At 34.5% G+C, this 13344-nt stretch overlaps 2 protein-coding genes across 10 annotated transcripts in view; one reads left to right on the top strand and one right to left on the bottom strand.

Moving 5' to 3' along the window:
* LOC128923552 (protein rtoA-like) overlaps nucleotides 1-13344 on the bottom strand; it is a 2411103-nt gene that overhangs the window by 2072616 nt on the left and 325143 nt on the right. The window lies entirely within an intron of this gene.
* LOC128923561 (uncharacterized) lies at nucleotides 8922-10218 on the top strand. Of its 2 annotated transcripts, XM_054235838.1 has the most exons (3): nucleotides 8922-9349; nucleotides 9421-9604; nucleotides 9680-10218. In XM_054235838.1, coding segments are annotated over exons 1-3 (687 nt in total). In that variant the 5' UTR covers nucleotides 8922-9347; the 3' UTR covers nucleotides 10181-10218. The 2 variants fall into 2 exon arrangements, with proteins under 2 accessions (XP_054091813.1, XP_054091814.1); XM_054235839.1 differs by having other exon boundaries at nucleotides 8923-9604; nucleotides 9680-10215.

The raw sequence follows: 13344 nt of genomic DNA, 5'->3' as shown, positions 1-13344 counted from the left end.
GGATTTTCGCAATCCTATAGAAATGAATCTAAAATCTGAACTACATATATCATTCCCCTCTAGAGAGGAGTGGGATATGGGAAAAGTGGACAAAGATTCAGCGATAAGTATCTACACGGACGGGTCAAATACACACAAAAAAGAATCAGCCAAATCGGCCAAACGGGTTTCATTTTTATATTTATAGATGTATATAAAGTGAGAATTCCAAAACTGTAAAAGTGATAATTTAAAAAAAGTAAATAAATTGAGAATTTAAAAACTGCAAAAACTACTCACCCTGGAAAAACATTCAATAAATAAGTAAGGAAGGCATAAGTTCGGGTGTTACCGAACATATTATTTATTTATTTAATTTTATTAATATACATAACACACAATTTGACCCACACACACATTTGCAGTGCCATAAAATGCTATGTTGTTGTAAACCTTGATCTATTAAGCGAACGGTGTCAGTTTGGTAAAAATATCTGGACATTCGACAGAGAAATGGGCAAACGAACTGATGACTCACAGTAGTAATATTTTACACAATTTTTTTTGCGTTAAAATGATTTACACACCCGATTTAGCTTTTATCCTTGGATTTGGTTTGAGCAAGAGTCGTGATTGGATTTTTATAACAAACTAACAAACCCTTAAAATATAAAATATGGTAAATAAAATACCGAAAACAAAGGAATTATCGATTATAACTAGATCATAGACTGTTACTAAGTTAAAGGCTGGTGTTTTGGCCTCGGAGTTAGTTAAAATTTATAGAATTTGATGGAATACTTTTTATTATGATATTTATTATTAATTAAAAGCAGGCGAACAATTGCAAAGACAATTTAAAAGGAACTAGGCGGAAACTTGTGATAACTCAAAGAGAATGTGGAAGATTAGTAGGAACTGTCATACAAAACCCCAGAATTAGTCCTGTTAATATTGCAGCAGCATCAAATCAGCATATTACATGAACAGTCTATGATGTCACTCTATTCAGGGACTTAAATAAGTTAACATAAATACCTCTGTTGTGCATAACGTGGTCAATATTTCCGAAACCAAAAAAAAAGCGATATGTCTCTCATTAGCATTAAATTGCTTCCTAAAACCTGTCGTGTATAAATGAAGCTGAATTTTAGTTCCAGGGTATGTTAGTAAATGCTCTATGCAATTCCCACGTGAGAATAATAATAATGCAGCTTAGGCCCTAAACAGAGTCGGAGGTGAAATTATGACTTTTTGGGGAAGTTTACCTTACTTCTGTTTTGCAGATTTGGTACTAATTTAGGGGATCCTAACTCATCCGGATATATTAGAATTCACATGACCATGTTATTGTACTAGTTAGTTGGCCTTTTTCAACTAGTAACTACATTTCAGACAGGACATTGCTCCATTTCATAAAGGATCGTTACCTACAAAACGTTTAAGTGAAGCAAATCACTTTAGCACCTTAGAATAGTAACTTATAGCTGAACTTAAGGCTGAACATTAATATAAAAAAATCGTTCGATGTGTATATAATTTTAACTACCTCAGCTACATTTTCGGTAAAAATTTATTAGAAGCACTGGGGACCCCTTATTGGATTTATGGGCCCTTTGAAACCTATGTTCAGATTTCTAAAATTTTTAGAAGGGCGATGCCACACTATAAATTCAGTATTTGATCAGATCTCCCATGTCATTTCTTCTTTTGAAAGTTTGAAATCGCTAATATTAGGTATATTTAAGAGCGATATGTGTGCTTATAGTATGATAAATGGAATATTTGTGCAAAGTTCTATTCCGATATCTTCACTAGTGCTTACTTTACATATAGCAAAGTAAACGATTCAGATGGACTGTAAATTTCAGGTATATGGGTAGTGTGCTTTATGACCCATAAGTGGCCTATTTAAAATTTTTATACCAATTCGAGTGCAGCTACTGGTTATAATCCAATTTCCTTTATTTTTAAACTGTTTAAGCAATGCTTAAAGGAATCGACTCTAGAGAGTTTGGTTGATATATCAAATTTTACTCATATAACTTTACTAGCTGGTCCGGCGGTCCCTATTACATAGAATTTTCGTTAATTCGAGTACTCACTTTTCTAACACTTATACTTCTATTTGAAGTTGATCAATAATTTTAATCTTTTTTATAAAACTCAATAGTTTTCCAATTTGCACATTTTTTTTTTTAATTTTTTCAAGTTTTATTTTTAATTCTGGTTCGAAGTAATTTTATTTTTTTCTCTTTCTTCATATGTCTTCTTCATGTTGTTCATTAAGCCGAGTACTTACAAATCCCCGATGTTCACTATTTAAGGTACTCAATGTAACAAATTTGCTTGTTCATTATAAGCGGTTTTCGTTAAAACGAATATTCGTTATTTCGGAAAACTACTGTAGTTGGTAACTTCATCTTCGTTTATTATACAGTCAATAGATTTGAATGAATGATGTGTACCAATGTTCTCATTCTGTATTATGTAGTTTAAGTCATGCACATTTTTATTCTTTGCCGCCAAAATTGCTCGCTCACTCCAACATTCATTATTTTAGTGGTTAGTATGGTGCTTAGGAATACTTTGTTGATGAGTTCGTTTTTCGACGATACATATTTACAGAAATTACCAATAGTTACCTTAACAGCCCTATTCTGAAAAAACCTCATAACTGAGTTGTTAGGAAAAATTTGTGAGGTTTCTTGTGACGTATATTTTGTGAGTCTATTCTGGCTCGAACCTCATAAGAAAAAAGCTTAAAAAAGTCACCAATTGAGGTGAAAAGCATTTTGCTGTCAAACAGTGGTTTCAAAAGAAATAAGATCAAAATAATTACAAATTGATGTAAAATTTGTAAACAAATGAAACAAATGAAATTGCGTATTTGCAGTCGAAAGTTAAAAAACAAAAGAATTATAAAACAAGTAAGGAAGATATGGTTTTTGACCCATAAGTGGTCGGAACCACGCTCATTTAAAATTTTGTATACCATTTTGAGAGCAGCTCTTCTGTACCATCTTTACAATGAAATTTAAGGTTTCTGGTGGTTTTCCTTACTGAACTTACTGCATTTTTAATAATTTTCAATGTAACCTTTGTATGGGAGGTGGGCGTGGTTATGACCCGATTTCTTTCATTTTTGGACTCTATAAGGTAGTACCTAAAAGAAACGACTCTAGAAAGTTTTCTTGATATAGCTTAATTAGTTTGCGAGATATGTACAAACAACATAGTAGTGGGCGGGGCCACGCTCAATTCCCCAAAAAAATTACATCCAAATATGCCCCTTCCTAGAACAATCCTTTGTACCAAATTTTCGGTTATCGCCATTTTGTGGGCGTGGCAGTGGTCCGATTACGCACATTTTCGAACTTAACCTTCTTATGGTGCCAAGAAATACGTCTTCCAAGTTTCATCAAGATATCTCAATTTTTACTCAAGTTACAGCTTGCACGGACGGACGGACAGACGTCCGGATTTGAACTTTTTTCGTCACCCTGATCATTTTCATATATATAACCCAGTATCTAACTCGTTTTGTTTTGGACTTGCAACCAACCGTTATGTAGATAAAACTATAATACTCTCGTAGCAACTTTGTTGCGAGAGTATAAAAATAACCTGGGTGTAAATCATCGTCTATAGAGGCTGTGCGTCAGTGTCCTTTGCTTTACAAAAATAATGCGTCCTTATCGGATCGTAGATGTGGTTGGCAGCAAATCGCTCAACAAATGAAAATGCAAGGTACGTCCATATTGCTCCAGATTCGGTTAAACACAATTATTCGATAACTGAACTTTTATAGAGGCCATTTTTTTTAAAGAACAATTTCTCTATGGTCGTTATAGCACGCAAATATTTACACATTTGTTTACAAATATTGCTAAAAACCAAAACAAACACAAATTTTTTTGTATTGTGATGGCTGCTTTCACACGTCACAGATATTTGAGAAAATTGTGAGCATTTGAGCTTTTGAATTTTCTCCAGCATAAGGTAATCATCACAAAATCCAAAAACCTCACAATAGTGAGTGTGGTGATTTTTGTGAGGGCATGAGAATAGGGCTGTAGGTTTCTTCATATAATGCCATAAATTCGATTATTTGAGGCTAACTTCGAAAATCGGAAAATATAATATTTTTTATGACTCACTCTACTGGTTTAAGTTAGTTTTTTCCAATACCCAGAAAAAAGTAGATTTCGCCGTAAAGTGTAAAGTTTTTCCATGAATCAAACATTTAATTGTATTTTCGGAAATTAGTATAAAAATTTTGCAATAAATCAATCAGATTGATCTGGCAGTAGTAGGCCTAAACATTATACTTTCGCTTCAATTAAAGGCCGTTTAAGTGCCTTTCCCGCTTAAGTGACCATATTTTGCGATATCGTTGTTTTTTCTCTAAATTTAAATATAAAATTTCTCGCTTAAGTACCTTTCCCGCTTAAATGCCTGTAATATTTAAGCCACAAATACAATTTTCGTCTTTTAACATTTTCGCTCCGAACGGGACGTATGTCTCCCGGTATATGTTCAAAGAAACCTAGCGTAGACGATAAGTGGTCAATATAGGTTACATTAGTCTCATTTCGTAGCATATACTATTCTTACCGGTATTTGTTTGCATTCGTGGTATTTAAAATAGTAAACAGGTGTTCATTTGCCAAAATAGAGCAATTGGTTGGGCGCGTATTTCATAATTCGTAGTGGATTTTTTTATAATTGTATGTTTACTGTTTCCAAATCGGCGGAAAGGTAAATAAATAGTTGTGCTAGTGTTCTTGACTTGTTTTTGTTGTGCTAGTTGAGCAGAATAAAAGATAGAGAGGCTTACAAAAACAATATCCGAATAATGTCAGATTTCTCTTTGCAATGCTTGCTTTGCACCTTATCACAAATAAATACTAATTTCCAAATATTTTCATTCATTTCAAATTTATTTTAATTTCTAGTCTAACATGGGGTATGTATTTCACTTGTGTTTGTATTACAAATAAAACTAGCTTTCATATAAAAACCAGATGAAATAATAAGTAAACCTTGGGAACCGCTTTGTTGTACTTCTTGCGGGTAATTGCTATTCGAATTTCTTCATGGTTGGGTAATGGAACATCTATTCTATTGTCATCGGTTGGGGAATCGGGTTCGCCATATCCTGGTGTTGTACTTTCAGTGCCATTCAGCCGGTCAGAGGTCCCTCCATAATTCCAGTATGCTCTGGACAACCGTTACCAGATTACCTTCTCGGTCCCTACATGATAATGCTCCGGTCAAGAATATAAATATATATTTAGGTAATTGTATAGCAATTTGTTTGTACCACCATGTGCCTCGCAAAATACTGCCACAATGTATTATTATGTATTTGACTTATTGTTTACAAAATAAACACATCTACACAACACTGGCTCAACATATTTTGCATCAGCTACATGGTTTTAAAACTAAATAAAATTGTTTGCCATTATACTTACTTTGAAAGTAGGCATAACATTGTCTTGAATAACTTTTGTTGCGCCAAGTGATGTCATTTGAAAGCAATTATTATATTGTTGGATATGAGTCAAAAAATGATTAGAATCTGGCCCATTTCCAGAAACCAATGAATGTAGTGGTTCTGGTGGTGGTACCAATGGCGTCAATTTGACTTGGCCGCTGGCGCAACACAAGCCAGGGGCTTCATTTTTGAATTTCAATGCATTGTTCATTAGTCCAATAGCAACAATTTGCTCTGAACTGTAATCAATTGCCACATTATAACTGAAGGCAGCTCTGTAGGGATTAAACTTAACATTTATATGATGTATTCGATTCCTTTGAAGTTCATTTCGTGCTTCGCGTTGCTCATAAGTTTGATTTGCTCTTATATTTCTTTGACTTGCCGTATTTCGAGTTCTGCGGTCTAAGTTTGTATGTCTGGTTAATGGCATTGTTGAAAACGAAAATCTAACTAAAAATAAAAAGATCCCATTTTCTGTATATCCATGTATACCAAATTGTAATATTGTGTAGTCACCAACAGTTAACAAAAATCTATATAAACTGAATTGAACTTACCGTGATTAACAAACGCTTATTAGCAAACAAAAAACTTCTCAGTCTTTTAAAACAAAACGAACTTTATCAAAAACTTAATAAAATTATTTTTAGCGCGCTTATGGATGTGTGACAGATTACCACATATTTTTTATTTTAAATTAAATGACGTTGACATTTGTTAGCACGGTTATGTCTGTGGTGTCTTAGATCACCACAGAGTTTTTTTGTTTTAAATTCGCTCACGTAGCAATGTATGGTCTGTATAATTATATTGTATCTGTGGAAAGATATTTTGCATCAACTCATCTTTGGTAGCCACCATATTGCAAAAGTTTTCTGGAAGTTGAATATATTGCGTATCTCTATACAATTGAATTTCACCATTACCAATGTTTAGCAATTGTTCAGAAAATCGCGACGCAGATGGGTCGTTTAGGAGTTGAACACGCATATTGATTGTAAGGTTTAATTTACTGACATGTCGCCATAGATAGGACTCTTTCAAACATGCATTTATTTATGACAGGCAAGGTTTGTCTGAAATCACCAGACACCAAGATCAGAGCACCACCGAAAAGTCTTTGATTATTTCTTATATCTCTTAGGGTTCTATCGAGAGCTTCTAGTGAATGCATATGGGCCATTGTGCATTCATCCCAAATAATAATTTTGCACTTTCTCAGAACTTCAGCCATTCCTGATTTTTTTTTTATGTTACACATTGCGTCTGCATTTGTATGAATATTTAAAGGTAATTTAAGTGCTGAGTGAGCAGTTCGTTCACCATCAAGAAAGGTGGCTGCAATAGCCAATGCAATGTGAACGAATACTTGCAAATATCAGTGAGATAAGAAATGTTTTACCAGTGCCACCTGGTGCATCCAAATAATAGAAACCTCCTTGTTGTGCTGCTATTGAGAGGTTGATTTTATCGTATACATTTCGCTGCTCTGCAGTAAGCAATTGTTCATTATTAGTAACAAAAGTAGCCAAAGAGTTTATATCAAATTGCTGTTCACGTTGAACTTCGCTGTTAATGATATTTTCTGCTTGGCGATTAGGCGCTGGCATGCCAAACTGTATGAGCGACGTATTTGAAATAAGAACACAATAATATTCAATAATTATTAATGCCTCATTATATATCTCAGCGGAGAATTCAATATTGTCATTTTGATTGGTTATTCTAATACGATGAAATATATCTTCACTCATTGAGTCTTTATATTTGTTCCACAGTGCAGATGCTTCAGATGGAAAACACGTTGTTAATATTATTGAAAATAATTGACGAATTTGGTGCGGCAATGAGCTCAGTGCTGCATCTTCAAGTGTGAGATCCCAATGATTATCATCTTCCAATAAACGTAACTCACGACAGGCATCGAAGAAAGTATTGCATACAGTACCATTGACTGTACGCAAAGATTGGAAGGATGTCGGTCCAGGAATGTTGATCAATAACAAACGTAGGAAAAAGCATTCTCGTTGCTTAGGATGAACTGTGTAGAGTCGGCCTAAACTATTTGCCATAAATATAATGGGAAATCCTTGGACTGGCATGTCTCGTTTTCGTGGTTCACAATTTTTTGATTGTTTATTGCATATAAAATATTTTGGAATGTCAGTGTACATTAATGTGTTTGCAAATTGACCAACAACATCCTGTCGATTACAAAGGTTGAAAAATTCAGTAAGAGTAGTTTTTGGAGCTGTTAAAGCTTGTTGTATGGCAGTCTGTTCTGTAAAGTAAACACGCTGTCCATTTTCAAGGTGCACAGCCAAATGGATAACGGCTGGATCTGTTTCATGTATTGGAAAACTAAAAATGCGCCAAATTGCTTCGTTACTACTAATGTATCGGCCCATTTGATATCGTGTTATTTCGTCATTGTCGTTAACATTTTGAACGGCAAATATAGCTTTATCACTGCCCTTATGAACGTACTTACAAATGTACTTAATAGACTTTACCGAACTATATAATTCAATGTTTATATGTGCTTTGTAAGTTTTACACAGCAATGGTGAATATGGGACCACCCAACGATTATCAATATATACTCTTTTACCATTTGACAGACGCAACTCATATGATTGACCTCCATTATCTAGTCTCTACGACGGTAAGATGGGTAACCATCGATATTGGTAATGGTATCAGCTGTACATGGTTTTGGAAAACGTTTAGTACATTTTCCATTGTCCATACATGGTGACATCATATTTAAAGTACCGCATGGCTCATGAATCATGTTAGTAGTCACAATATCAAATAATTCTTTATCAACATTGGATCCGGAATTTCTGCTGAAATAATAATGGTCGATTTCTTCTTGGCGCACTTTATCTACTAACCAAATCAAAATGTGCGCATGTGGCAATCCTCGTTTTTGCCATTCTACAGAATAAAGCCAGCAACGTGTTTCGCCAAATACTGAAAAATGTGTAATTAAATTTATGAAAATTTTAATTTTTGTTTGAACACGCGTGTAGTGATATCATAGCGATGCATCGATGTTTGACCTGGCAACAACAAATTTTTAATTTCATCCCAGTTTGGATTACATGTAAATGTGATGAAAAGATCTGCCCGACCGTAAGTACGTACATAAGTCATGGCGTGTTGAATATATTCTTGCATATGGCGGGGACTACCAGTATATGATGAAGGAAGAATATATGCGGTGCCGATATTGTTAATGTTATTTGTTCCATCTACGTTACCAATAATGGCGTCACGCAAATGAACGTACTCTTCAGAACGAAGTTTTGCTTGATTAAACTTAATATATCGTAATCTCTCACTTTCAATTTTCGCATACATATCGACAACATACTGATGAAATAGCTGCCGGCATCGGAGAATGGTATTATCTTCATCGCACTAACTTTCTTGGTCAGTACTTCACCTGTAGTTGAATTTCTCTGTTTAATATTTAAATGATATCCATCTTCTCCTTTCCAAAATATCAACGGGTACTGCAGAGCATCATAGGAACGATGATTGTCTTGAATTATTTGCACTGTATTATCTCTGCGTTGTATACGTATATCTCTATGTTCAGTTGGATCACCAGCCATAATCAGCCCTATCACGCAATTCATCGTACACTGTTTTTTCGGAAAAGTTACGAAATTGCTTTCATGCAATTCGATTATCTTAAAAAGTAAGTTCGAAATTCGTAAAGTGACATTCACAGAATACATTCGAATCGTCAAATTTGGAAGTTTTTTTAAATTATTCTACGACGCGTTTTTGCTAACGGAAAAATTTAAGAATATACTAAAAAAGAAGAAATAAAGCAAAAAAAAAGGTTCAAATGTAAGTTTTTACTGAATTTAAGTTAATTGCATTTGTTAAGGATAAAATATATTTCAATTTGATTTCCACAGGTCTAAAGTAATAACCACGAAACAACAATATGCGCTTCTGCTTGAACTTTTGCAGCAAAAGCCCGAAATGGCGCAGGGTTTTTCAAAGTGTCCTAAGGAAGTAGCAGCGGAATTTTGGAGTAAAGTAGCCGATGAACTCAACAGTGTAGGCCCCCCCCATAAAGACATTTCAAGCTGGAAGAAGGTAAAGTATTATAGTTCTTTTAATTATTGAAACTAAAACAATAATTTATATATTCTATAATTTATTTTTTAAAAGCTATGGCTAGATTGGAAGGCTTATATTAAAAGGAAATTGGCCGAAAACAAAAAAGAACAGTCAGCTACTGGTGGCGGTCGAAATAGACAGCACCATTTCAGCGAATTGGAAGAAGCTATAATCAAATTAACGGCGTTAGAGACGAGTACTAACGGCATACAAAACACAGTGAGTGTGGGTTTATCTATGGCAGTTGACACTGATGAGGCCGAGGCCGATATATCGCTACCTTCGATAAGTTGTAGCCCTGCACTGCCAAGATGCAGTACTAAGCCACCAGAAACAAATACAATTGATTTAGTAAAAGAACAACTTTTACTTCAAAAAGATTTTCAAAAAAAGGTTTTTGAAAAGTTAGATGATCTTTCTTCAGATATGCGCCGATTATGCGACCTAAAGAAAGCAGAAGTGGAAGAAATCGGTAGGCATAATAGAGCAATGGAAAATTTAATTGCTGCAAAAAATTCTATTAAGCAGCAAATGTTGCAAGTAGAGCAATAAAGCTTGCATTATCAAAAATATTTAAATAAATAAAAATTTAATTAAACCTCCAAAAATATATCGTGTTAAATTTATTTAGTATATTATATTCGTGTAAGTGTTCTACATATAGCCTGTCTTATCTGTGAAGCTTCATCGTTATAAGTTGATGAGATGATATCATCATTTTCAGAAAAATTATTTGGTTCTGAAACATTTTCTAAAGCTTCATCAGGTACACGAAACTGGATGCAAACATTGTGCAACGCTGCCGCAACATTAACGATTTGAGATGCCTTCCATGGCTCGTAGTGAAGTTCACGAGCACTTATAAGACATCTAAATCGATTTTTAAAAACACCGATTGTTCTTTCTACAATATTTCTCGCCTTTCCATGGTTCTAGGGCATATCCTATAGCATCTCCTAAAAATTGTAATTTTGAAAGTTTGTAAAGAGTTATGACAATTTTTATACATATGTATATATGTATGTATGTGGGTATAATACCCAAAAGCCAAGTGTTTCGTTCCCCATCCAGGTACTTTTTCTCAAAAAAATAACGCGCACTGCTAACATTCCATATATGGGAGTCATGATTGCTCCCAGGATACTGAGCGTTTACATAACGTATTTTCATATTATTGTCCCATATCTGCAAAACAAGAAGTTTGAAATGTGAATTTGCTACCTTACTTACAATCATGGCATTGATACTAAAGTATCCTTTGCGGTTATAATAGAGAAACTTATCTTTTGTTGGAGCAACGATTTTAATGTGTGTACCGTCTACACACAAAATCGCACCTGGAAATCCGTATTTCTGATAGAAATCCCTCTTGGCTTGTCTTTTTTCATCGCTACTTAAATTAAGATTTATCCACTGAGGGCACAGATGGGACTGAAGCGATGCTAATACATCTTTTAAGACACAACAAAATATAGACTGAGCCATTGGAATATCGAAGTCCTTGCCTACTCCATGCTGGTAGCCTCCCTCAGCAAAAAAACGTAAAACTGAAGACAAACGATGAAGTAAAGATATAGATGAAGTCCTTGAAGAACTTGCATTCCTCTCAAGAACGCCGAGGACATACGTAAAGGCCGCCTTATTTAAGCGAAAATTTTTAACAAACCTATTTTGAGAAACTCCTTTTAATAAAGAATAACTATTTTTATAGAACCTGAGTATGTACGTTGTTTCGCCTAACTCCAGAGGGTTGCTCAAGTCCCTAAGTGATTTTTTTTGAAGTTTTAGATCGCGGCGTGTTCTCTCTCGTTCTTCCTCCATCAGCAAAAATGCATACGTCAGCGAATACATTTTTTGGTCAAAAATTCAACTATATCATAAAAGTTTTCAGTTTTCTTTATCAAAATATACATAATTTTCTCAACCCAGCTGATTTCGTAATGTCAAAATCCAAAATTTAAGTATGGTAACAAAGTTTCGAGTTCACATGGATTCAGTGATGGCAAATTATTCGTATTCGTAGCTTTGCTACGATGGATTGCGTGATAGGGCTGAATAACTGCAACTTCATTCACAGTTGGAACATTATATGTGCCTACGTGCTCTCCATAAGGCCCTTTGTCCGCTTTAATGACAATGACGCAGTTGTCGTTTTGCAGTTTGTTTGAAAGAGTCTTAAATAATCGTACTAATTGGTTGTTGCTTTGCAAGTAAGTTTCCAAAATTTCAACGATTTCTCGCAACGATTTAATACAATCATATAGAGCAGATAAAGGAGCTCTATATGATTGTATGCACAGCGTGTATGAGCTTGTTTTTCCTAATCGCCCATGAAGTAAATTTATTAGAATCAGGCATGGGAAGCAATGAACCTATTTGGTGGTACACTTGACCTAGAATCTTGAATGTAAATTCGAAATTGCGACTATTTTCATTATGAACAATTTTTGTTGCTCCAAATGAGGTCATTTGGAAGCAAGAATTAAATTTACGGATTTTACACAAAAATAATTTTGATTGAGATTTGTTTCCTGCTAATAGCATTTTCAAAGGTTCTGGTGGCGAACTTAGTAATGGCAGAAAAATTTTTCCAGATGTGCAACATAAACCAGCCGATTCACCTTTGTATTTAAAAGCATGACAATATTGACACTCATTGTAAAAATTAAGATATCGTAATGAAACTTTGAACATATGTTCCTTGGCACCCTGAGGAGGTTGCTTTCGAAAATGGGCAAAATCGGTCCACTTCCACGCCCACAAAATGGCTGAAACCGAAAACCTATACAGTGTCATAACTAAGTCATAAATAAAGTTATGAAATTTGGAACATAGGATCCCATTAGGGAGGGGCACATTCGGATGTAATTTTTTTGGAAAAGTGGGCGTGACCCCAACCCCAAATAGGTTTTTTGTATATAACTCGCAAACCAATAAAGCTATATAAACCAACATTTCTGCAGTCGTTTAATTTAGCCATTTCCTTATACAGTCCAAAAACGAAAGAAATCGGATAATAACCACGTCCACCTCCCATACAAAGGTTAGGTTGAAAATTACTAAAAGTGCGTTAACTCACTAACGAAAATCGTCAGAAACACCAAATTTTACATAAGAAATGGCAGAAGGAAGTTGCACTGAGATTTTTTTACAAAATGGAAAATGGGCGTGGCGTCGCCCACTTATGGGTCAAAAACCATATCTCATGAACTACTAGTAAGATTTCAATGAAATTCGGTATATAATATTTTCTTGAGACCCTGATGACACGTGTGAAAAATGAACGAAATTAGTTCACAACCACGACAACTTCCCATATACCTCATTTTTGAATTTCATCTTATTCCTTTACTTTATAATATATACATTAGGAACTAAGGAAGATAGCGAAATAAAACTTTACACAAACACTGTATATGATCTGTTGCATCACTTGTGAAAAAAATTGTCAAAATCGAACCATGACTTTTCAAGGCCCCTGATATCGAACATGAAGAACTCAGTGCCTAAGGGTATTTTTTCCCCGAAAATATACTTAGGTAAATCCATAAGATATTTTAATGTCATTCATTCCCTCTGAATTTTCTTCTTACAACAGCTTCTCTCTGTACCTGAAATGGTAAAAATCGGGTCATACATTTTCCCAGATCCCGTATACCTTATTATAAGTAATATTAAATTAACCCATTAACTCCCAAGGGTAAAAATAAATGCAT

This window comes from Zeugodacus cucurbitae, chromosome Y, assembly GCF_028554725.1.
Source record: "Zeugodacus cucurbitae isolate PBARC_wt_2022May chromosome Y, idZeuCucr1.2, whole genome shotgun sequence".
Lineage (NCBI taxonomy): Eukaryota > Metazoa > Arthropoda > Insecta > Diptera > Tephritidae > Zeugodacus > Zeugodacus cucurbitae.
Note: the sequence above shows the minus strand (reverse complement) of the source record. Positions and strands in the feature narration are given on the sequence as shown.

Excerpts from the sequence above, each read along its gene's own strand:
- LOC128923561 (XM_054235838.1), top strand. Across the intron at positions 9,605-9,679 it reads ACATTTCAAGCTGGAAGAAG|CTATGGCTAGATTGGAAGGC; the intron begins GTAAAGTATTAT and ends ATTTTTTAAAAG.